Source organism: Pyxicephalus adspersus, chromosome 1, assembly GCF_032062135.1.
Source record: "Pyxicephalus adspersus chromosome 1, UCB_Pads_2.0, whole genome shotgun sequence".
NCBI lineage: Eukaryota > Metazoa > Chordata > Amphibia > Anura > Pyxicephalidae > Pyxicephalus > Pyxicephalus adspersus.
This window is the reverse complement of record NC_092858.1, coordinates 41152937-41179919: the sequence shown is the minus strand read 5'-3', so window position 1 is coordinate 41179919 and position 26983 is coordinate 41152937. Positions and strand designations below refer to the sequence as shown.

General features: G+C 39.0%; 1 protein-coding gene across 1 annotated transcript in view; it reads left to right on the top strand.

Annotated features, from left to right (window-relative positions):
- The first annotated feature begins 982 nt into the window (after positions 1-982).
- LRP1 (LDL receptor related protein 1) overlaps positions 983-26983 on the top strand; it is a 181681-nt gene continuing 155680 nt past the window's right edge. Inside the window, exon 1 of the mRNA XM_072398352.1 lies at positions 983-1318. Within this exon, the coding sequence (XP_072254453.1) occupies positions 1234-1318 (85 nt within the window). The 5' untranslated portion in view covers positions 983-1233. The remainder of the gene's footprint in view (positions 1319-26983) is intronic.

The following is a 26983-nucleotide window of genomic DNA, read 5'->3' as shown; positions in this document are numbered from 1 at the left end:
GCACACAGCCAGTGTACAGGTATTATACAGAGCACACAGCCAGTGTACGGTCATTATACAGGGCACACAGCCAGTGTACGGTCATTATATAGGGCACACAGCCAGTGTACGGTCATTATATAGGGCACACAGCCAGTGTACGGTCATTATATGGGGCACACAGCCAGTGTACGGTCATTATATGGGGCACACAGCCAGTGTAGGGTCATTGTATAGGGCACACAGCCAGTGTAGGGTCATTGTATAGGGCACACAGCCAGTGTAGGGTCATTGTATAGGGCACACAGCCAGTGTACGGTCATTATATAGGGCACACAGCCAGTGTACGGTCATTATATAGGGCACACAGCCAGTGTACGGTCATTATATAGGGCACACAGCCAGTGTACGGTCATTGTATGGAGCACGAAGTCAGCACAGTGGCTCAGAGGTTAGCACTCTTGCCTTTGCAGCGCTAGGTCAAAAGTTCAAATCTCAGCCAGGACACTATCTGCATGGAGTTTGCAGGTTCTCCCCATGTTGGCATGGGTGTCCTCTGGGTATGGTTTTCTCCCACATTCCAAAAACTTGCCGGTTACAGGGCTTCCCCCTAAAATTGTCCTTACACTAAGACATATGACTATGGTAGGGACATTAGATTGTGAGCTCCTTGGGGGACAGCTAGTGACATGACTAGGACTTTGTATAGCACTGTGTACTATACTAGCGCTTTATAAATACTGAATAATAATAATATAAGGAGCACACAGCCCCCATACAAGGCTCAGCCTGTAGTGAGCCCCGCCTGTGTCCTGTCAGGGGCCCGCGCTCTCCTCACACACGAGCACAGGGATGCCGGGGATGCTGCTGTGACGTAGCTCCCTTTGGATCTGTAGGGGGCGGAGCCTGTGGGAATCCCGCCCAGTCCCTCGTACCCTCCTTCTCTCCCACATACTCTGTGTCCAGCCATTCCCCCTCTCATTAATAACATTGCTGGATTCCTCATCCCCTCCTGTATAGGGGGGACACCCTGGGAGAGAAGAAGAGCGGAGACTGCATGCCCCCCTCCTACCTGCACCCCCCATTGCAGGCAGCTCCCCTCTCTGCAGGCTCAGCCTTACCTTTGCATCTCCTGTGTGCACATATTGGGCTAGCAAGGAGTGGAGGAGGGTGGCTGGCAGGCGGAGGCCAGCACTGAATGAGGTACCCCCTCCCCTCAGCTCCTGGAACCCCCTGATAGCGCTTCGCCCCATAATGCCGGCTACCAGGGCAGATGTTCCAGCTGTGCTCGTCCTGGGATTCCTCTTTCTGCACGTCTATGCAACCACTGTCAGCGATGGTGAGTAGCTGCTTGTCATGTCCATCCTCTCCTGAACCCCTGGGGGATGGGGGGAAATGTGTCCTCATTTATTGCACCTTTCCTCTGCAGGCCTGCAACTGCATAGCTGCAACACACATGTGTAATCAGAGTGTTATGTGTGCACACACAGGATCAGGGCCAACATGTAGGCACAGTACATTCACCCTGCATGCAACAATGTAGGCACAGTACATTCACCCTGCATGCAACAATGTAGGCACAGTACATTCACCCTGCAATTCACCCTGCATGCAACAATGTAGGCACAGTACATTCACCCTGCATGCAACAATGTAGGCACAGTACATTCACCCTGCATGCAACAATGTAGGCTAAAATGCAGAATACATTCGGAAAATGCAACAATACAGGTAGAATAAAATGCAGATTGCATTTCCACAGCAGGCGGGCTAAAATGCAGAATGAAATCCTATTATTTGGTGTGATGGTCTTCCCTGTAAAGTTGTGTGATTTCCTATCTCCCCATTATGCATGGAAGGGCTCACCCTGGGGCTACTATCTTTTGAGCTGTGATTTGTTCTGATTGGGAACATGCTCTGTTTAATTGCTTGGTGTGTCTGATAAGGCATCAAGTCCATTGTGGTTTTTGTTGTAACAATGGGATGTGATTTGTTTAGAAAGGTGCCCTTTGAAGGGTGGGGGGATGGGTGATTTTGCTTTTCAAGACCTGCATTTGATTTGAGATGTTCAGGAATAGCTGCCTGTATAGCCGGCATTGACATTCAGTGCTGTGTAAATGCTGATTCTCTATATCCCATCACATGCATTGGAGACCATGGCCAGCCTTTCATGTATGGGAATGCCATGGCATGGGGCAGCGTGATTGCTGAGCCGTGTCCAGTCATATGACGTATGATCCGTGAATACCTGTTGTTTATTATCATAACTTTCATTGCCATCACATCAGTTGCACATTATCTCTTTGTTTCATACAATGAATATGGGCAATGGAGACCTCCTGTATTTTACCAATGCTGCCTTGATCCTGATGAAAGGCCTGCTGTGGTGTATTTGTGTCCCATATATTGGTCCTGCAGCCCTTTGGATGTTCTCATTTCTTCATACCGATGGGCCTGTAATTATGGAGCTGATTCTGCAGTGCAGAGAAGGAAATGCATGCTGGATTGGAGTTGTGTGATTTCACAATGTTATCTTCTCTGAAATCTATAAATATGCAGATATTGTAATTTTTGTTTTCGGCTTTGAATGATTTATTCCAAAGCAGCCACGCTTGGTGCCCAGGAAAACAAGGCTGACATTGTGAAGGCATCTCCATTGCAATGTGCAGGCTTCATCTTCCTCCAGAGAAGAGCCAGGCTGCAGTGCGCTTTCCATGCGTGACATGGCATTACACTGGCAGGAAGGGAGATTCATGGGAGCTGAATGTGTTTGCACACCAGATGTGAGGGGAACCGCTGCAAATCTCTCCCATACTTTGTTTGAAAAGATTGTGTAACAGATCTACCAATAGTCCTTCTTTTTTTATTTTTTTTCCTTCATTTGTGAGTCTGCCAGATGTATTTCACGAGAATAGAAGATTAGAAAGAAAGAAATAATCAATTTTAGATATGGCAAAGTTGCTGGATGGTGGTATAGCTGGATACCATTCACAGTATTCAGCTGCCAGGGTTACTGCTGTTCTCAGAAATCCCAGGTCTGGCCCTGGGGTGTCCCCATTATAATTGGAATGCACTTATCTGATAACAATTGATGGCTCTTTCTGGATACATTCAGGTCTTCTTTCTGGACACATTGTAATTGTATGTGTGATTCATCTTCATTTAAAAACCTTTGTACTATTGTGACACAGGGAAAGAACAATACAGGTTTGCTTCCTTCAAAGAAGGGGATTTTTTCAATCTTCAATCAATCCATACACAGAATACCTACCTCCAACACCGATTTATCAGTTGGAGAGGCCAGTGGTAAAAATATTTGATGTTTTTTTATAATTTATTCCCCGATATTTCTATTTTTGAGAAAGTAGAAATTACCAAAATATTTTTAATATCTTTGTCAGGTTTTCATTTCTGCTTTGGATACCATTAGGAATATTTACTCTCATGTTCTGGTTAAATGACAACAGGATAAGTAAAGGAGGGTCATGGTTGTCACCCGGACAGGAAAGCAGAAACAACTGCATGCTCTTCTAAAATCCATTATGTAATCCTAAAACCTCCTTGATAGGCACCCAGATAGCAAAAATAACCTGGCAGAGTGATAGAATCTGGTTCCTATCCACGTCAGATGATTTTTGTCTGATAATCGCCTCAGGGCTAGGGTTGGGTGAGAATCTGACGTGTGTACAGCGCTTGTCCGACATCGTTCATGGATCACTGGCAGATCGACAAATGATTGTAATGAAAGTGAAGGGGAGAGCATAGCGGGGTGCTGCTCTGTCGTTCTCCAACGAGCAGAACAGCACTGTATGTACAGCGCACATTCAGTCTCTTGTCGTTGGAAAGGATCATGAATGATCCTTTCCAACAACAATTATTGAGCGTGTGTATGTAGTCTTACTAGTCAGTATATGGAAGTGCATTAGATATGCAAAAAATAGAGAATTTTAATGGTAATTTAATGGAAGATCACTTACGATCTAGTACATATTTGTGGATTTGCTGCCAATTTTGCACTCAGCTGATCAATCTAAATGAAAACACAGCACACATGTAAAATGTCCTGTCCTTCCGATTGTTGGATGAGGTGAACCATTTGACAGATAATAGCCACTTTTCCTAATCCTTATGCACATGTCAAGATACAACTTGCATATTTTCTATAGATATTTCCCAAAATGTCTGATTGGTCTACACCTGATCACTTACTTAAATTTATATTAGCTGCTGAATTCCCTTACAATTCATTTCTAATCACTGTATCAGATCAAAAATAAAAGTCAGCCTCTGTATACCAGGCTTGAGGGTACCATTTTACAAGCAGTCAGATTGCATCAGTTCATGTTATGAAATAGGTTAAAGTGGAAATGAACTTGAAAAAAAATGTGAGCAGGCAGATTCATAATTGCAGAAGGGACAGGTAATGTCAGTTCTGCAATAAATCATATCTACCTTCTTATTCACAACCTTTAGCTGTGCATGCCAGCTCTGTGTACAGTTGAATGAACGTCCAAGTTCATGCAGAGGAGGTAACATCAATTCAGCCTGGTCAATCAATATGGGCAAAGACCCGAGCCCGGAAAAGGAGCAGGTCCTCCATGTTGATACTGGTGATGTGAGAAAAGCTGAGTCCAGTTTTGCTTTAGGTGAAAAATATAAATAAGGGGTAACATAACATCAAGCAGAAAAGGTTTTCAAACCTCTGTGATTACACTTTCTCTCATGGTCTGATGGTAATCCACAGACATGAGTTTGTTAGACTCAAATCCAGTGTGGTCGGGTGACCATGCACCTTATGTTAAGCTTAGTGATTATTGTCACCAGAACTGAAACTGAGGAATAACCAGAAAAATTGTGTTGTCACTAAGAGAGGAAGCCTGTTCAGAGCTACTCTTGTATTCTGGTGGCTGATCTAGGGACTTTTCTTTTTATCCTCCTATTTATGCTTCTTTTAGTTGGAGCAAAGTTATCATTAGCAGCTAATTTTTGATTGGTCACTTAGTACAATGGTTGTGTTGTCATTTCGCATTTATTTACAAAAGGCCTTTAGAACTGTTGGTTACTATAATAGTGGTCCCTCCACATCCACACAGAGCCTGCTTTACTTTTCTTGCTGTGGCTTTCTGCTTTACTTTATACATTGCCCACTGTGGAGATCTTGGCTACTTCAAAGCTTGCAATTTCTATCTTGTATACTGTTCTATAAAACATATCTCTTGCACTGTCTTTCTGTAGGTCTGTGAGTTGGGAGGATATGCAGGAGAACTTATTAAGGATTGTGCAGATGACTTACCAGATGGCCTTAAAGGACACCTGCTATGATAGGCACGTTGCTGACTTCCTTCTTAACATTTTAGAAGTCTTGCTTTCTTTGGCTTGCCGCGGGTAAAGTCTGCACACTTTACCTATCCATGTGTTTTGTCTCAGTAAAAGTTTGGCGGTCAGCATCTTTTTACTAGTGTCCCCAAAAGGAACAAGGAAGAGCCCTGGACCTGGCTACATCTACTATAGAAGGCTTTAGAGTAGGAGAGCAGTCTCCTCACTTTTGGACACCATTTTCGGGTCACTCAGTCAATGAATTCAGTTGTTTACAATGACATATTTCACTCCATTCAGATAGGAAAAATCCTCTCTTTCTTGATATGCTAGTTATCTGGTTGTCAGTTTTAAATAAGTGAATTGGGTAGTTTTCAATTAACGCACTATAATAAACAGGCAGATGATTAGTTTTAACTACTGAATTCTATGATTGTTTAGATACATGTCTAAGAAAGAATTAAAGCCATTTGTTCTGTATTGAAGCTAGGTAACATCCATTCTTAGAAGTAAATCTGCAGTGACGACCTCTGTATTTATCTGTGCAGGTTAAAATGCAAGCTTGCCACTCTGTGTGACGGTGACAGCTTTGACCTTCATTGTGCTATATACAGGTTATAATGGTAAATTTTATAGTGTTAGAAGTTGGCAAAGCACAGAGCAGGTGCTTTTCTAGCATCTACACAAATTTAAATCTAAATCTGTCTTCTGCCACTGATATTTTTTGATATTTTGGCTGTCATAACCTGCTGTTACCTAAACTGCTACAAGATATCCAGAGTGGTGGAGGTCTGCACACAGGCTTGTCATAGACATCTAGCCCAGGGGTGATACACCTTTGTGAAAGCTTTCAACTGTTACTTATTTTAATCTATTAAAACCAAAGGTAAACCTTTAACAGTACTCTATAGTTTTTATTTATTGTTTAGGTATGCATAGAATATTTATCAACTTGATTTAAATGCTATTCTGTTTTTTTCTGTATAGTTAATAATTATATGTAAGGAAATAAGAGTTCACATTTGCTCATTTTATACAAAGGTTTTGCTTGCTGTTTCACAATGCTGCACAATGGTTGAGCTTTACTGCTCCTTTCTAATCAGCCCTGTGGGATAAGCTTGATAAAAATAAAACTTATCAATATGCAGTGCGGATTGAAGTTTGCAATTTGTACAATGTAAATGAAGGCAGCTCATCATTGATTCAGGTTTTATTTCCTGTTTTGCAGTGCTACCTATGTATTATCTAGCTAAATGATAATTATTGAACATTATTGAGTCAGCTGACTCGTTGCTTTTGAGTTATTGTAAGCACATTCTAGTTGATAAACTGCAGTCTACATGTCTATAATTTAATATGAAACTTTAAATCTGGAACAATATGAAGGTAAAATATAAAAATCCCTGTTTGTAAGTAACTGTTAGATACTCAAACTGGACAGTGAATGTAAAAACAATGAAATATTCTACTGTTATTCTCATTTAGAATTGGCTCAACTGATTGCTTGGTTGCTATACATAAATTGCAGTAGGTAAATACCAGGTCAAAATGTACATATAACAATGTTTGTATGAAAAATACATTTATTGACATGTTAAAGAATACAGAGCAGGATTAATTTGTGTACTTTGTATCTGCCTGATGCATATCTTTAACATAAATAATGCTATAGTCCTCTAATTAATCTGTGCAATTTGTTTAATAGACAAAGTGCTAAAATCAGTGTTATATTTACAATACGTTTATTTTTTTTCATTGTTTTTTTGATCTAGGCTGTCTTGTTACACTAAATATTTTTTGTTCAAGATTTACCAAACCACAAACAACTTCAGTTTTTTTTTCAGGCTTCCAAAAATAAGAGCAAAATATTGGTTTCTTGATTTCCAGATGGCTGGACCTTAAATATACTGTGCGCTACAAGGCCTGCCATCTAGCCCGTAGTTTATTGGACGGCTGGGTAGAATGGCCTTGCAGCCAACAATAATAACATGTCATCAGATGGCCACTGTTTCTTTCCAGACAAAGGTAGATTCCCTAGCAACTACATAGCACCGCAGCTTTTCTTCTGATTGCTAGCTAAAATAAGGAAAGTAACTTCCAAAGCAGAAACTAGAACTCCGAATGAAAGCAGATATTTGTAAAAAAAAAAAGCAAGATGTTATTTGTAAGAAGAGAATATTTTTACAGGAAATAGGATGCGTAACAATTTCTGTATTCTCGGATATATTTGAAGGTTGGTTTTGTTGGACTAAAACACTGATAGATCATTGGACCTTCTGATTATAGAAGAATTAGAAATTGTTGAAATTTATTCAATGTTGGAGTTATAATCTATCAATAATGTGTACACACCAGATACGATTTTTTGAACGGTGCAGGAAGTGACATGAACCACAGAACCATCCACGATCACTGAACGACCATATACACAATAGATAGTGAACAATCGTCTCCCAATCGGATCTGCTGGGAATGCTCAATTACTTACAGGGACATTCCTCGTTCATCGCCGTTGTTGTTCACTTTTTTTGTTAACGATTATCGGACACTCGATCGTTAGTCGTTTGTTTCCAACGATAATTATTGCACATGTGTACGTAGCTTTAGCCACATTCACGTAGAAGGCAACCAGCAGGGAATGGTGATAAGAGAATAATAGCATTCATGTTGTGGATTAGTCAGGTTACCTAAGTGCAGCTTCAGGTCCTGGAATGTGTTACCTAAATGGGTAACATGAATAACCTAGAATGTGGAGCTCCATTTAGGTAACACGATTAAACCTTTAGAAGGAACTCCCCTTGGGTAACATGATTAATCTAGAATGTGGAATTCTTTGTAGAAGGTTAATCATGTTACCTAAGTGGAGCTCCGTGTTCTGGATTAAATGTGTTACCCAAGTTGAGTTACACATCCTGGATTAGTAACGGTACTGAAGTAAAGCTCCGCCTGACTTGTTTAGTATTTGTGATTGCTTCATTTTGAGAGACCAGGATAAGAGGTAGTTATTGTCCTGACTACCATAGATTCTTATGTACTTGGTCAGTTGATCAGTCTGCATAAACCAGTTATTCTTAGCCAGGGTTCTGAGGAAACCTAGGGTTCCTTCAGAGGTTGTTTGGGTTTCTTTGAGCTTTGGGTGATTGACCTTTCATCTGATGGTGTCTGTATAGTTCTGGGTTCAGTACTGTTTGACAGTGCCAGTAGAATGATACCAGTGATCTTTTTGGCTTTCTGGAAAGGAGACATTTTGACTAACACTGCAAAGGTCAATATTTTAAGTTTATTACTGTAATGTGTATACTTTTCTTCAAAACTCTTCATAAATTATTTTTATCAGGGATTCTCCAGGGTTTCTCTTGGGCAAAGTTGTCACCAGATTGTGCTAAAGCTAATTCCTTTACCCATAATTTACTGCTATTTTCCTGTAGCATATTTTCTTCCTGCTTGAAGTCTATGGATGTTTTGAATTCTTTTTGTCAAGGTGAAAGGTAAACTGTGGTTTAAAGTTTTGGTTGTGGCCTGGCAATAGTTAGCTGCTCCCAGATGAGATGCAAAGGCTATGAAGTGGTCTTCTAATAGTCTTCTGTCTGCCTCTGGGGCTTTTGGCAATTATGGCGTAGCTGTGGAACAAAGTTGACCATTACAGTCTCAATGTAATAGGACTCATGGCTTTTATCCCCAAGATGGTTTTATCTCAGCCTGAAGGCTTGTGGTTCAGCATTCTATTTAAGAGAACATTGCCAATCACAAAAGTGGGGCATTCGTATGCCTGTACTTAGTAATTTATCACCATTTGCCTAAAATGTTTTCTAAGTTCTGGTTGCATGAACACAGCCTGTGTGTGGTCAGTAATGCCATTTGTGAGACCCTAAAGATCATAGCAGTTCTTTTCCTGTAATTTTTTACCACATTTTTATTGCTTATGAGAAAAAGTTAGGTATTTTATAGCTTTATGTAACCAGAATTCAAATTTTAGCAGAACAAATAGGGGCTTAGCGGTTCTGTATCAGTCGTATTCAGTAACTAGATAGGATAAACAAATCATAGGAAATATGACAGCCAGATTTCAGATTATTTTAGTCAGCTCAGACAATAAAGTAGGGTATTGGTTGCCATCAGTTTCTTCACATAGAGCCTAGTATACTTTCTTTCCTGCATTTTCTTATTGAATGCTGTAGATATGTTTGGGCATGTTTTCACAGAAATATGTTAGGTTGAAGTGATATACATTTAATGGACCAATCTTGTGCTTTACTTTATAAAATCTGAGCATAAAAGGAAGTATTTTGGATGAAACTACGCAAAAATAATAATAGTGTGCTATTCAGTTAAAGCCCTATATAGTTAATATATTATACCTGTGATAGTTTGTTGTTCCATAGTATGTTTAGGTTAACAAAAACATTAAAGTGCAATCCTGGCCACAATAAAAGTAGCATAATTGTCCCCAAAGTCACTTTGATTCAGATCTCCACAGACCATGTCCCTTCTTTATTAGCTGAGTTATACACTTACTCCTGGGAGCCAAAAATATATTGTAACTTACACATGGCTTCCACTGGAACAACTGTTCTGTTATAGTTAATTTTCTCCAATAAAGCATTTGTTCCTCCCCAGATGTTTTCTTAGGGTTGCTGTGAGTTTGGGGGGGGGGGGGGGCTTGAAGGAATATCACAACAAAGTAACTGTGCATGGCATCACAGCATCTTCTGCAGTGGGCAAGGCAAAAGTGGCATTAATCAGAGCTGGAAGTGGTTTGCCCCTAATAACCCCACCCCTGGTATTTTCTCCTGTTGGGCTATAATTTATAGTGCTTGAAACAGACTTATAGAACAGGCACTTATAGCAGACTTTTGGAACAGGCACCTATAGCATATAACCAAAAAGGGCTTATGTCTACTAAATTAAAAGGACACATTGTTTAAAACAAAATTCTACTTCTAATTCTGCAATTCATCTCGGGTATGCGCAGAAGTAGCCTTTTTGTGAAAAGAGAAAATCTTGTCGATCTTTCGCATAAGCAGTGAGTTCGGCAAGTTTTTTTTCCAACCTATGTCACCTGATCTTGCGCCTGCGTCGGGTGACGTAAGAAAAAGAGGCGAAGAACGGATGCCGGGATGATGTGGGACCTGATGGAAGACACCTCCGGATGGATCGGACTGCCCTGTGGGATTGAAGGTAAGTATATATATTTTTTGTTTTATGCACTTTTCAGTTTATTTCCTCATTAAATGTAATGTGTAACCTTTTGAAGCTATAAAAAAAAATAATCACCTTTATCTTAGACTATAAACTTATGTTTGCTCACTTTCATATTCAGTGAAGTTTGTTTTCTAGCTGCGGTTCTTAAATGGAATGCTAATCTGTAAAATTCATAGTTTGCCAAAAACATGAAATCTATTTTTGGAAAATTAGCACGCGTCTTTCTCTACCTGTATTTGTGTGTTGATGATTTCATCCACGTGCCCAGGCTGGCCTTACCACATCTTGGTGCCAACTGCTTGTTATATATTGCAAGCCTGTGATGAGGATTTGGACTATCCCATTCCCTGGATTAAAGTCTTGCTAAAAACATGACCCCACACTCTGTAATTGTACTCCCTATTTTTACCCCAACCTCCAGGTTTCCAGCGACACGTTTACCTTGCCTGTGTAATTTTTCTTTTGGCAATTGTACCACCTCCAGCAGCCTTGGGTAACTTAATCCTGCATAGGATGTTTTAATCACTTCTCCCAGAAGCCCATTACTGTACAGGTGTTCGCTACTTGTACCTGTTCAGGAACTTTTCAGAGAATTACTGACACCTGGAAATACATAGGTTATATTTGTGGAAGCTTTTATTACACCAACATACCCCACACATCTAAAAAAGTATAAGTGGATATTACTTAGAATTCTGTGCAGTCAGTTTCCTGTTTCTTGTTATTCCTAGCTTTGGGTTATTTTCAGTATTTTATGTCACAATCCCTTTGGTATGTTGGCTTCATGCACTTAAGTTTGATTTTAGGGAAAAAAACAAACTCAATGCGAGTTTAGGAAGGTGGCTGACTATGAGAAGATCAGTTGGCTTTTAATCAGCATGAACGAGGCGGAACGCACTGTTACAAGTCCAGGAAATACTTCCACAATAATGTAATCTATATACTTAGCCATTGTATCTCTAGTGTGGCTCTCCAGCGGAAGAATCAACACCAGCACTGTAGCCTTATAACTAATTTTGTTATAGGGTTGTATTGTTCATGTTTTGTTTTAAGGCCCAGTATTATTGATTGAGATAAAGTTTTTGACATGGTGTTTCTGTAATTGCTGTAGTTTTTGCTTTATGTATTGCAGTAATATTAGACAAACCTTTTAGCTGTCTTAATGTTAGGTGTTTAATATTAATATATAACTCCATGTTTTGTTTTTAATTTGAATGAATATATATATAATCTCCAGTCGTGCTATTCCACAACAGGGTGCCATTGTGCAACCCACCTGTGAGCCCAGTCTGTTTGTATACACATTTCCTGCCAGTTGATCATTATGTAGTTACCACTACCATTATGTAGTTACCACTAACAGTACTTCAGAACTGAACAGTGCTCACTGATCGTTATATGAACACCACTCAGTCCAGGAACCACAGATTAGACCAAAACACCAGTGATAACGCTTCCGTGGCATCATGATTTGATCAGAAAAACTGACAAAGTCACCCTTTTACTCAGTCTTGATTTCTGTTATTTTCAGCAGGTTTTATGTATAGGCTATTGGTACTAATAGCAAGCAGGCCAAAGTGTTTTGTACCCAGTGTATTCACAGATCAACTTTGTTACTGCTTAAAGAATAAAAAAATGGGTATGAACCTTTTAAACTGACATTTTCATGTGGATTTTTTTTCTCATATTCCTAATCTCCAAGTGTTTACGCAAATGTGTGCTTGAACTCTGCCCCAGCCTGTCTGATGCAAATGTATCTATATAATAATTTACAGCAAGGGTCAGCAAACTTTTTTGGCTACTAGGCCATTTTAGGAGGTCAAGAAGGCACACTAGGCCGGACTCTCTCTCGGGTCCCGCGCTGATGGCTCTGCCCCCCACCAGGAACGCCCTGAAGGGAAATCCCTCTCCCCTGCAATGCATACGGAGGAGAGGGAATGTCCCCTTACCCCGGCGGTGGAAGTGTGAATAACAGCTGCGGTAAATAGGGAAGGGAGGCATAACAAGGAGGCTCAAGAGCCACATGCGGCTCCGGAGCCACAGGTTGCCGACTCCTGCCAGCCGGGATTAGGCTGGATCGACCAGGGGGCATTGGGCCGGAACGGCCTACTGGCTAAACCGTATCTGGACTAAAGGCTGGAGTTTGCCTACCCCTAATTTACAGCATACGCTTATGAAATATTTATTCTTTAATTGGTGGGTTTTTTTGTACTGTACTTTTCTTTTTGCACAAGAATAGTATTAAGGTCACTATTATCTGTTTCATTCATCTGTAATTAAGATCTATTGACAAGTGTGACCTCTTCTGCACCAGCTCAAATCATTATTCTCTTTAAAAAGCTGAACCAGGAGGCAGGTAATGAAAAAATGTTTGCACAATTTTAAATATTACAGATATATAAACCTGAAATTCTTCCCATAGTATTTCTTTTCATCAAGACTTGTAAACACAGAAGGAGGCTTACCACCTTGATCAAATTGAGAGGATGGGGGTAGTGACCAAGGAATCATTAGGACATGTGAGATATATACTAGAGGTTCTAAGATTAGTTTTTGATTGGGCATCGCCTCATTGCACATATAGTGTAGAAACACAGTTCCTTATATTCCTCTACCTTTTCTGCTATTAAATTTATCTACAATGACTCGCTTGGTAACTGTTATGTGGGTCAAACTGACATGGGTTAGTATTTAGTCCTAGACGTCCAATAAATCTAATAATTAGTCATTTTTCATGTTTATGTAAAAAATAACTTTCTATTCATGACCTTGACCAGGAAACAGCGGAGATAGGAGATTGTCCTTGGGCTCCCAGCTCAGTAGCTGGAATGTTCTTTGCTGCCTACAAATACTTTCAAGGTGTCTGGTAATTAGAATAGGCTTTGGTTTGAAGTACAACCCTTTAGATGAAAGGATACCTTTGTTGGGTGCATACTTGGAAATTGAAAATAAATCAAATGGAAGCAAATGAACATGGCAGAAGTAGGTAAATTAATCACAATAGGTGTCCATAGAGAATTGCTGAAATCACTAAAGCAAAATCTGTACAAAAAGAAGAAAAAAAAATGCTGAAGTTTTTTTTACTGAGAACTCAATTTAAGGGGAATATAGTATAGTAATTTAGTATGAATAAAATATAGGAATAAAGTATGGATTATAGTATGAGAACTAAAGAAGTTAAGGAAATGGAAACTGCAATGTATAATTGTTTTTCTTTCTTTTGGGTTTCACATTACACTTTATGATCACTGGTTGTCCTTCCCTTGGGATTTATCCAGCCCTATCCCGCTTACCTGTATTTGGAATAGTGTTTATTTTGTTTTAGATTGCAACAGAAATTGTTTAGATGATTATATCGGAACTCCAGTTTTTTCTTTTTGTAGGAGAGGGGAAAGCTTGGACCTTCTTTGTTCACATTTTTTTCCTGTCTGTGTCCTTATTGGGATGACAACCCTGTATTTATAAATGTAAGATGTGTTTCATAAAAATTTATGCAGTACACATGATGAAAGTTTGTAACTGTTAGTGCAAAAAAAAAAAAATGTATCACAAACGGTACTCATCTCTTCTGATGAAGGAGATTTGTAATTTTTTTTTTGTCAGTTGACTGGATAATTTTTTTTTTTTTGCCTGTCGTAGTTATGTAACCTAAACATATTGAATATATTATGTATCATGGGAGGAAGTTGCCTCTGCCCTGGAAAATTCCATCAGCCATTCTTCCAGATGCTGACTAGGCTTTTCCTGGACCCCCCCCCCCCTTCTTCAATGGGTAGTCTGGTCTGCTGGCTAACTCTTCCACTATATGATATAACCTTTGCAAACTATCAGTGTTCTGCTTGCTTCTCTTTTTGACCTCTTTGCTTTTCAGAAAGCCTTAGCAGAGAAAGGCAACACAAGACAGTGTGAGCAATAAGGCCTTTGAAGTCTGCAGGAATAACAGCTGTTTGCTGCTTGGCAGGGTGCAGGCAAAGTTTGAATATGTTGCCATGCGAACACAAGGTCACACTAAGGTTCAGTTTGATATCCCAGAACTTTTACCACTTACGTATTTATTGCAGAGATATTTTTATTATGAATCTGATCAGCTGCCTGTGTTGTAAAATATTCACACCGTGAACTGAAAAATGTTTAAATGACAAAAGAATTGTGAAAGGTAGAGAATCCTGCAAGCAGTAAAGCAGGAGTAAATTAATTAACAGAAATCAGGAGCCAGTCCGCCCGGCCAAAGAGCCAGCAGGCAGGTTTAAAAAGCTGATTTGTGTCCAGCTCTGCAGTAGTGTCAATCAATGAACTGCTGACTTGTGCCAGAAAACGTTGCAAATATGGTAAGGTCAAAAGCACTCTGTTTCCTTTTAATTCAAGCCATTGCAACCAGCAATTCAGCAGGCGTCTTCTGACTTCTACCTTCAAATAGGTTTGTTGTGGGCTGTATCTGGCCCATTCTCCGGGGCATGAGGATGTTGTGGTGTGGGGAAGATGGCTTTGTTGGGTTAGGGGGACACCCTTCAGACTCTTGAGTTGTTCAGATGTATACAGAAACTACATAGAAGTGAATAGTAGTGAAAATAAAGAAGTGAACTCTAGTAAGATATAAGTATTTACTCTTCCTTGCCCACTTCTTCTGTTATCAACTCTTTCTTTCCCCATGATCCTTCAGTTTACAAGTCAGTTCCCTTATACTTTCAGGTATGGAAAGCATGTGTCCCTTTCCCATTCCTCTCTATGGAGTGCATGGTGCTTAAACTCTCATTTTGTAGGCAGCACTATCACATGGTTGTCAGCGTTAAGAATTCTTATTTTTATGTGTAATACAGATCTTACACATCGTGTTTTTAATCGGGGAGTAGGTAAGGAACTGGGGAGCATTATGTTGGTAATTTAGTTGGAGGAATAGTGCTATAAAGAAAATCTTTTACTTTGTCCTGAATGGTCAAATTGACAAGTACACATGAGCAAGAATAGTGGAGCTAACTGTTTATCTTATTGCAGCATAATGAGTTTAGCACAGCAATCCATTATGATGTATGTTCTAAGACTTTTAAATTGCTATAAATGACCCTGTTGCATAAAAAATCAGTTTTTACATAAAATAGACTTCAGCAAATTTGTTACCTTTTAGCTCCTACTGGCAATCTACAATGAATACCATTATAGAGGAACTATGTATTCCACATGTGCAGACATCAAAGTACAATCTTAGGAGTGATGCGGCCCCCAACCGAATTGTGCATTCCACTTGCTTCTTATCTTTGCATATCTTCAAACAGGAAACAACAAACTTAATTTAGGTAACCACAAAATACAAACCAGGTGTTGAAATGGATTCCATTATGTGGAAAACGCTGTAAGGTTGTTTAGCATAAATTACCAAAGTTTCACTACCAATAAGACTAAGAGCATTCCTAGATTGAATCTAAAAGCCATGAAGTATCCAAGGTTGTGCCCTTGAAATGGACAATTCATTGTGCTGATCAATTGTAAATTGATTTAAACTTTTTATCATGCTAAACTTCAGAAAAATATTGCTCAAAATGCTACTGATACTTTGTTTTTTGATGGAAAATATCTGCCATTCCCTTACTTCCACCATCAGCCTGCGGCCCAATTATTTCACAGCATTTTCTACATTACATACTAACTGTATATAACATTTTATATGCAATTATAAAGCACACAACCATCCTGCTTGTCTTTGGAATGTGCCACATAAAACCTTCCTACAGGTGAACGTACATGGACTGTAGGAATAGTTTTTTTTTTCTCTTCAAATTGCTCTTGTATATCTGTGGCTGTGGAACCAGCAGCTGTTTCTTAACATGTATACCCTTATACTAGTAACCAGATTTAAGTTTGACTTTGCTTTTATCGAATCATAGAGGATTACTTGCTAAATCCTGTTATGTGTTAACACAGCTTGATGGTATTATACGCTACCAACTGAGTGGATTGGTTATTTGCCCATGTTCAAGTGGGAGTCAAATAGCTTTGCAGTAGACACACTTAAGGACACCTGACAACAGACATTAATGTTGAAACTCAAGGAAGAAATGGCTGTTGTTTCATTGCACAGATTAAGTATTGATGATGTCCCTGGGCTACCTTAATTTTGAAGATGGCTGCCATTTCTAGAAACTAAAACAAATATCCAAAACATAATTTTAGTGGCTATCTAATTTTTTTTACATTCATCATAAAGGCTAGAATTGCTTTATTTGTAGCGTGAATTGCACAGTAATTCAGTTTTTATCCATGATTTTAAACTATCTTTTTTATTTTCTGATTAACCAAAACATTAAAACCAATTGCCAATATTTTGTAGGTCCTCTTTGTGCCACTAAAAGGCTCCTAACCATTGCAGAGACTTCACAAGACCTGTAAAGGTGTCCTGTGGTATCTTCTACTAAGTCATACTAGTAGCAGAATCTTGAAGCCGCACACACCCACAGACAGCCACAAGAGCTAAACCTTTAATTGGTCCATGGGCCTGTTCTGACACCCATATTCACGATGTACGATGGTAGACAAGGGGGTATTCTTGGCACTGCCCTGTGTTCTAACACATCCATCTCAGAGGGAGTGTTACGTTTTTCAACATTTTGCCCCCCATTTTAGTCCCCTCTGTTAGAAATGGACCAGATATCACTTTGCAAAAAACACCTGTTTTCTATGTACGTTGATTCTTTGTAAAATCATTCTTTTAGTCGTGAATGTATATAGGTCCTTTTTGGGGAACAGTGACATATCTATCTGGTAATAAATGCTACTGGAAAGCATAGCAAAGCAGTTGCTGTTGGATATAGACTGTGCATTGGGCATTGTGCCCAGAGTCTTCCAGCTCAGAGGAAATACGAGGGATTACCCATCTCTGGGGGATGGCCTTTGTTTGAACTATTTAGCAGTGTTTTTATTGTTTTGACAAGGAAATACTCAATGCAATAACTTCCTCAGGCGGTGTGGCTCTAAAAGGCTTGCACATCTTCCACAGGATGTGAATTTTGTGAATATCTTCCCATCACTGACCAAAAAAAAATTGCTCCAATTCAGTTTATGTAGTTAATCAAAGCACCGCTTTTGGAAAAGCACTGATGAACTAATTTATTGCCAGCAGTGTCTGTACTATTTATACAGTCTGTAAAATTTGTCTATTAAAAAAAAGTTGCTTGGCTAAGAGCACTGGTTTTGTAGATTTGGCTGAGAGAACATACTGGAGCGTATAGTTCCACTGGAGTAATAACTTTTCTATAGCTTAGTCTAGCTGTGTAGATCTGCACACTCCAGCATTGGCAGATATTAAGATGTCCTGTATATCTTTAAGTTCAGAAATCTGTAGCCTTATTAGCTACTTTTAGAAATACAGAGTATGGGTAAGTTACAGCAGTATAATTTTTGCCTTTTGTCCCTTGGTTGGAGCACCAGCTGGTAGAGAGCAGCCGTGGCAGGACCATTGTACATGATCTAAACACTAAAGAATTATAACCAAAACCATTGGTGTTCCAGGGGCCTCTTTTAAAATTTATGAACAGCCATTTCTTTAGTCATACATTATTGAAACTGTGGAAGACAGTTGAAAATGTGGAAGACTACTAGCAAAGTCTGATTGGTCTAGGTCATTGGCTTAGAATTTTTAAAGCTGAACCCTAGTCAGCACCCTTAAGGTACTTTGTAATATCTCTCTCCTCCCCCTGTGTAATCCCTCTTCTTAGTCCCTGTAATTTATTAACGGGGTTGTGAAAGATCTTTTATAAGGAGGAGGAAGAATCCAGAATAGTAATCAATAGGAGGCAGAAGACATGTTGGTGCTGGGGAGTCTGGGTCAAGTCTTTGTATTGCTCCCACAGCTCAGAACGTTCACTCTGATTATCTCTATTGCCATACATGGTTCCTATTCTCTCTTGCTATACATTAGAGTGCACAGACAAACCTTTATCTCTATAATTTCCTGAAATCAGAATGACCCTCATTCTGTATTAATACTCAACTCTGAGCAAACCTAAAATTTGCACCATAACTCCCTCCACATATGAAGCTGAGACTAAATTACTGACGGGACAGAAAGCAAATAGCTGAAAAGAGACAAGACAGCACATATACCGGAGTGGGCTGGATGATCCCTTTAGTCCATAACAGAAATGAGGTGTACCTAAAATACCTGCTTGCCGCTTCTAATGCTTGTTGTGTGAAAGTCACATTCTGCAGGGTAATGGGGCAAATCCCTTGCAGCACAGGAAAGGGCTCAAAGTTCAACTCAAAAAATTTTTAAGCCGGGTTGGAAGAAATTGTAGGCAGGTGGCAGCCCCTGTACCAAACTCATCAGTAACCACTCGAAAAAACGCCGGCTGGTAGGCCCAGCTAAAAGAGGCTGGGGACAATACTAGGGCTATCTGCAAAAGTTTAAAAACAAAAGTAACACTGGAGTTCAGCTGTAAAGCTATCTTGATGGCAATATAGCAGTCCTTTCATTTGTCATTTAAAGAGAATGTATAAAAAGGAAGCATTAGCTGAATCCTGGTCTGTAGTTGATGAAATCGCTTGTTGGCCTTTGTATCTTCCTGTTTAGTCTAATAAAGTATTAAGGCTAAAATGTACAAAATTTTGCAATCTGTTTAATTTGGATGTTGGAGAACAGCGTAATTGCTAAAAACATCCAACCCCTCTTTCTACACCACTGAGAGCAAGAGGGGTCATGCTGATGACACTTAGAAAGGTGAATTTGTGTGTTTTTTTTTTAATAATTTTTATTGGTGACTATTTCTTGCTAGTAATGGAACATTTGAGAAATGTATATCACAGTAAATGTCAGTTCTGTTTGAATCCACGTTCTTACACTTAAACACGCAGGCCAGAGTAAGTTGAAAACATCCTCTTATTTTTGCCAAGGGTGGAAATGATTGCACAGTAAGCCGTCACATTTCTGTCTCATTTTGTAGGTAAAGTGAGACATGACTACACCAGTCTTGGCGCTTGCAAGGGGTACAGCTTCATCCGGAAATCAATTATTCGCTTGTTGCCTGAAATAGCCATCTGTCAGGCAAGAGGTTTATATATTTCTCAAACGCATAGATCTGAGCTGCTGAGATTCACGGTGTACAGGGATGAGCACTTGTGAATGCAAGACTTCCTATTTCTATGCCTTTTTCTTCTTTTGTTTATGTATAATGGGGCAGTTGTTGAATGCAACCTCTGCATTCCTAGTTTTGTTCTGATAAATGTACAAAGATTATATACAATATTTTGTACACCAAACTTGTAAACGCTAAAATCAATCTCATTTTTTTTTGTTCTCATTTGATCTGTTACATGTAACATGAAAGCATTTTTGGTTTATCTCCTTTGATAAGTGCAGAAACATAACTGTTGATCGTGCCAGAAATGTTATCAGCTGATAAGTTTTAGTGTTCTCTGCTTGTGCTATACTCTTACATGTTACTTTTTTCCAAGCAATCATAGGACTACAAAATACCACCAACTATGTTCTGGAAAAGAGGTGAGAAGGAGGAGGTATTTTGTAATCCTAAAATGATGCGCTGCTCCAAAAAATGTCACTTTAGGAATGTTTTCCTGGAAAGATTGGCAGGTAACATTAAAGCAAAAAAAAAAAAAAATGTGTGTCAGTATATTAATATTATCTTCTTGCAGTTTAGCTACACTTTAATTGTATTATATACCTAAGTACAATTAAAAGGTATGTAGCCATATAACCTACTAATAAGCTAGTTGCCATTATTTTTTACTAGCTGATTGCTTGTTTGGTTGTTTTTCTTACTCCAGGTTTCTAATAGGACACATACTGACCTCTGGCAGTGTTTGGCTGTTTACGGTCTAACATTTGTTAGTGAGTAAGACCTGTCAGACCGCATCCCTAGCCTGTGTTTTTTCGGTTTTGGATTTTTCCTGGCCAGTAGTCATTCTCTTTCCTATAAAGAAGTCGGAGATGTCTATTAAGCTTTTTCCACTCCACAGACAAAACCCACACATTTACCTGATGCTAAGGTCATGTTTGCACCGTAATAGTTTATTAATGGTTGTAGGAAGCTATGGTATCTATGTTGAATAGTTGACGATTACTTTATCCTAACCAGCATTTGGTCCTGTTTCATAAAGCTTCTAAGGTCGAACTGTGATATTTTGCCTCTAGTCCTAAACAAGCTGGTAGAACAGCGGTGGGATTTATACTTGGCCCTTTCAAACTATGAGCACATTTATACCCCGCTCTGACCACGAATAGGCTGCTTTACAGTTCAGTTCCGCATATGAAATGGGTGGAAACTCTCCGAAAGGAATGCAGAGGAAATTCCATCCTATTAAATGATATGCCACAGGGACATGGAAGCAGCAGGGAAAGGATGTAGTGAGAGATGGAGTTCAGCCCCAGTAATGTGTTTTGTCAAGCAGTGTTAACTTAGGATACATTATTTTAGACTGCTCAACAAAGCCTATGATTGTTATGAAGCTTGACAGCTATGCTACGATGGGGCCCTGGTAAATGTACTGTTAGGGGTTCATGTTTTCTGACATTACCTAGTTACTAATGCTGCTGAAATGGGATATGATCTATGATGAAAATCACATTGTGTTTATTTAGTATTCAGCATTCTCCTACAAGGATTGCTTTTTCCTTAATCAAATAACTGCGTTCACGAATGTGGCCGCCAAACCCTCATAACTTCCCCCCCACCCCCCCAAAAAAAAAAACAGGCGGGTATACTTTTCTATTCCGTAGAAGGGGATTGGAAGTTTTTTACCCTTTAAAGTTTTTTTTTAACAATGGTTTTGAGCCAAGGTGCCTTCACTGATAATTCATACAAATGGCAAAAGGCCCACTACAGTGAAAAATACTGTGTTCTTGGGGTTATAACCTCCTATGATAATTTTCAGTTTATCAATTCCTTTTTTTTTATTTCCTTCACCCTTTACACAAAATCTATTGTTTCCAGCAAAAAATTAGTTGCTGGGATTGGAACAAACCATATAACACTGTTCTGTAATAATAAATTTATATTTATATTTTTTTTTCTTTTTTGGGACATTGGTGATCTACTATGGCGGATAGCCAGTGATGTTGGGGTTGCTGTACACAAGCTAGATTTGTACCCCAATTCTCATCAATGTTTTTCTCAGGCAATAGTGTATAGCTTTATACCCTGCTCACAGGGTGACCGTGCTGCTGTGTTTCACAAGAATTGTCACCTTAATAAAAGAATGATTAAAAAGGGATCTGTTGGTGGGATTACCAAGTAATACAACCATGTTATAAATGTAAATTGCTGTGCTGATGCTAGTTGGAGACAGCGCCATATTTCAGGTAATATTTTGCCCAGTATTATTTTCCACATTAAAGAATATCTTTACCCAATACTTTTTTCCAAATCAATGCAGAGATGTTAGAACCCTTGTCTGGTTTTACAGCTAACCATGGCTCCTTTAGATCTTTGGTATGCTTCCTTTCTGTCCTGAAGACAATTTTTGTCAGACAGCAACAAAGGAAATGTATACATCGTCACCTGTTTCCAAAGCAAATTGTAGTGCACTTTGTATTGAATGTCATATTATAAAACAACATGTGTTTACATGTACCATGATTCATCCATGTTCATCAATGATTTCTCATCTCATGCATTGATGTGTTTACTTTAAATTGCAATAGAACACATGGAGCAAAAAGGCAAAGGTGGTAATCCAGGCTTAATGTATGCTGTACTGTGGTGCAGAGAGAAGCTTGGCATACTTGCAGGCAGATCTGTGTAGGACTAATTGATAAGGAGCTGGGAGTGAAATGGACAGTAATTAAATGGAGACAGCAGGCATTTAGATGACTGTGATTTAGTAACTTGTTCCCTGGAGGGAGAAGAAAAGGTGGAGTGCTCCCTATGTTCCCTGCCTGGACCAGACGAGTCTGTCCTCCCCTACAGGGTAAACGAGTTGCCTAGACGGGTTTTCCTGGGATGTGAAGCTTTGTGGTTATCCATGCCATCTGATATTTGGCTGCCTGTACAGATCCCTGGCTAGTCCGGAACCCATCCTGTCATGTCTGTCTATTGACACTGTAACACTGCTTTCTGTCTGCTCTGCTGAGTGGAAGCATCTGGTTTCCAATATGAGCTGTGCTAATATACTGAGAAAGATGTAGCCTTACAGCGAAATGTGACAGTAGCTTGTCTGACAGGTCAGCTTCTATATGCACAGTCACAGTTTGCTGAGAGGAAAGCACTTTCTCTTTAGTCTCTTTCACAAGTCCAGAGAATGCCATCACTTGTGTGTGAGTGAAAGACTTTATCTTCAAGGCACCTATTTCAGATTGAAGCTGCCTATAGACGCTGGATATTCATTGTCTGAGATGAAGATATAGTGACCAGACAGCCGTCCCCAAAATCAGGACAGAAAGGCGTAGTTGCCTGGTTCTACTTTTCTTCATATTCTTAGTGTGTAGCACAAAGTGCACAATGAATATTACACAAATAATATCAACTCTGTATAAAACCTGCACTAGGACGCTCATACTAGGCCGGATCTTTCTAGGTCTGCTTATCTTTGGTACAATTTTCCCTCCATATTCATTAAAACGGTACTTTGGTTATGAAGGAATTTTAGCCTTGTTTTCATGCAAAGGGTAATTGCAGATTTGTAATTGCTTGGTAAAACTGATGGATTTTATATATGGTGTATTCAGACTTATTTATTACTTCTCAAAAAGATCACAGTACTCCTTACTTTTTCCCTCTTTCCAGGAGGCCATCACTTTTATCAAGGCAGTATTCAGAGTTAATATATATTTACTGTATTGGGTTGCTGAAATAATGTAAACCTGCTGCTAGCTCGGACAGTTTGGGCTTTTTGCTGCTTGAGGTGACCACAGAGAATGTCACCGATTCTAAGACACAATCTACGTTTATTTCTTGCTCTTTGAACAATATCTTTGCCCTTTTCCCTTCACCACTCTCCTCCTCCTATATTTTTTAATATATATCATTTTACAATATATAATGCCTCTGAAGACCTAACATGTTCATATTAGTTTGTGGATTTAACAAAATGTTGTTCATATTGTTTTTAAGGCTCCAAGATATATTTTAAACTTCTGTTTTGTTTTTTTTCTAATGCTTGTGGTTGTTCTGTGCTTTAAAACATCATTGGTAACCCTCCCTGCGTGAAAACAGGGCGAGGAGTGTTGGTATTCTGAGGCTGTTGCAAAACAAGCAATTATTTTGCATAATTTATCCCTTTGTGCTTAAACTTAAAGCCCTTCTCTGGGCAAATAACCTTATCTGGGTTAAAGTTATAAAGCTTTTTAAAATGAGCCATGATAGAGAATTTCTTCTTCAACTTCCAGATCTGCTTGTTTACATGCTGCCATTAGTACAGCTCCTGCTGTTTAGGGTCTCTGGGATGTAAGTAATTTAGGTCCTGTAGACCCCCAGCACCACATTCATACCTCCACTCCTCCTCCTTCCACACACAACCCTAGGCCTCATTTGGAATGACCAGGAGAAGTGGGAGGGGGAGACATTAGTGCCATGTTGGCGGTCTGAGAGTTGTGTTGGTTCAATCTGGGCTACCGGTGCTCACTTCATGTACAAACTGAGAAGCATGGGAGATCTACTAAGCCCAGCGATTAAACCAGCAGATTAGCCAGGTTGTTCTGAGGAATAGGATGGTTTTACTGCTTTGAGCCTGGTAAAAGTTTATTATTACCAGAGTTGGACTTTAATAGTTGAATTTTTTGTTTTTCAAACTTAATTTAGTTTTTTTCCCTTCTCTAGAAAGTAATGGGCCCTGAGCCAAAAGTCACTTCTTTGTTTTAGAATAGCGAATGACATTGTCTGTTTGGAATGCTACATATTTCCATATGTGTCACAAGTTGATTCAGAACAAATGGCATGAATTCATAATGATTTTCTGAAGCAAATCTTGTAGTAGTAAGAAATAGATTTAGGTATTATGACCAGTAATTGTACTGAACAAAACATTTTCATAAAGTCATCAGTTTTTTTGCAGAACGCATGTTGATTGTTTAGGAGCAGTTTTTTTGAATACCAGTACCTAGTTAGCTGGTACAGTATGCCAAATTCTGCTAGTAATTAAACAAAAAAAAAGAAAAAGATAAAAGCCACCTTTGCTTAAGCATTTTAAATGGTTCCGGCCTAAATCATAGACGGAGATGGGTACATACACATTTAAATACCTGCTTCTCCTTTAAGTGGAGGGAGAAGGGTAAAAATTGTAATGGAATAGGCATGAACAAAGTATTTACATTTCTGTAGCTATGATTAAGGCTAGTAATGGCTGACAGTGTTGTCTCTTTATAACAAGAAGTGTATCCATAAGAACTTTTGTAACAGGATCACCTCATATGTAATAAAAGCTGTATGTAAGACTTTTGAAATTACATGAATATATTAAAGCCTAGTTTAGAACTTTATTTCAAGCGTTTTTGTCTCTGCAACAAAAATTTTTTTACATTTCTTCCTGCAAACTCTTAAAAATGTGCACCCAGCTGCACATTTACGGTGTACAATTCTGGCATATCTCAGGAGTAAAGGATGGCCATGGAAGACCATCAAAATGATCATAGATTCTGAAGCTGGTAAAGGGACTTGTGGGTTGAGTAAAAAGAGAGATTGTAGTTATTGGGGATTACATATACTCCAGTTCTGATGAACTTCTTTATACTTTAGAAATACTAGGTTAACAGCAGTTGTAAATTTGTGTGTATATTTTCTGCAAAAAAAGGAATTTGTAGAAAAATATTTAGGTTTGCTCTTCCGTTTAAAGAGTAGATTGGAAAGTTGCCAAATATTTGACCCCTCAGTCTGGCGGTTGTAATCTTGATCCTCACTGTAACTGAGCATGTGAGATAAAGGTCTTTCCTTACAGATACATGGACTGACATTGGATAACAATGTTCCTGATGCAAATCACAACAACCCCAGGATTGTATACAATATCCTTAAATACAGGTATGTCATATACCCAGTGTCTTCTGATTTCAAAATAGCATGCATGGTATTTGTGCTTTGGATATTTCTTTGACATTATTTCCATTTTTAGAGTTGCAATAGCTGAAATTTGCATCTAATCATATAATATTATTCTGAAAACCTTCCAAGTAAAAAATAAAAACGTCTGAGAAGGTGTAACCATTTTCCATAGAAATAAGAGAACGTTGCAGGAGGTGGAATGGCTTAGGAGTCATAACAAACAAGTTTTACAATTGTACCCTAAATTAATATAAATTCATGCCATTTACTTCTAACACCTAAAAGTGTTTATAAAAAAAAAACCTTTTTTTATAGTATACCGAAATGTTGGTTTTGTATAGTTTGTTTGTTTTTTTTTTTTTTTAAACCTCACGCAGCAATTTGCTCTTGTTGGCAAACTCCAGACGTAGTTCTTGATTTCTGTCTCTCCCTCTGAACACATCACCATGCCTCCAACACATCTCGTTTTTTTTCTATGGTTCCACTGGTGGGTTTATGCTGGTTTTACTTGGTGAAATAGCCTTTTACTGTTTTCTATATTAAAGGGAACCAGTGTCTTTTAAGACTTAATTCATATCTAATATTTGCTGGAGCTGCTTCTTTTGGGCACATGTTTCACAAAGATCAGGCTACCCTTACCCAGACACAAGCTTGATGGAAATCTTTTGATGGTCTCTGTGATCCTGCACAGGCCTCCTCCATATCTAGAATGAGCACGTTGCCAGCTGAATATTTACAGTTTTTCTTAAGATAAGAAGTTTCTTGCACACCTTGCTGTGTCTAGATGACAGTGTCTGACAATTGGCACAACAAAAGGCATGTCATTCAAATGTAGTCTTTTTTCCGTTCTTGATGCACCTACCCGGATTTTACCAATTACTCCTTTTGGTTAGAATTGAGTACTTGCCCGGTTGTTAGTGAATTGATGTACAAAGTGCACTGTTCCTAACCCAAGAGATGAGCACCTAATTGGGTAATTGTTTCTATTGTAAAAATGTATTTTTGTAATTGAAAAATTACACATAGGCCAGTGCGTGGGTATATAGCACAGTAAAGTAGCATTTGAACTTTTTTTCTTTAAACAAAATGTGTTATATCAGCTTTTGGAATTCATGTTTGTAATGGCTGTAAAAGTCATTTTTGAACACCCACGTATGTGTCAACGTAGAATGCAGCCTTTTTTTGTGAACCCTATCTTGCAGATGTGGTTGCACTCCAGAGTGTTTGTTAGGAGCCCGATGGCTGCCATTCCCAGTTCCCTAGGGGGGGAAGCAGTACTGACAGATGTGTGGCTGACCAGCTTCTTGGGAGTTTCTAAAGCTCTATGTAAAAGAAGAGCAGAGAACCTTTCATTAAACTTTCTGCCCTTTACTGGAAAAGGGGACCATTTGTCCAACTTTATTGCTGCGGTCTTACATCTGCACTTTTGAGAATCTTTACTTTAAAAACAAGTTGTTTTCCTCATTTTCTCCCTGTTATTCATATTTGGAAAGGAACCATATGTAGAA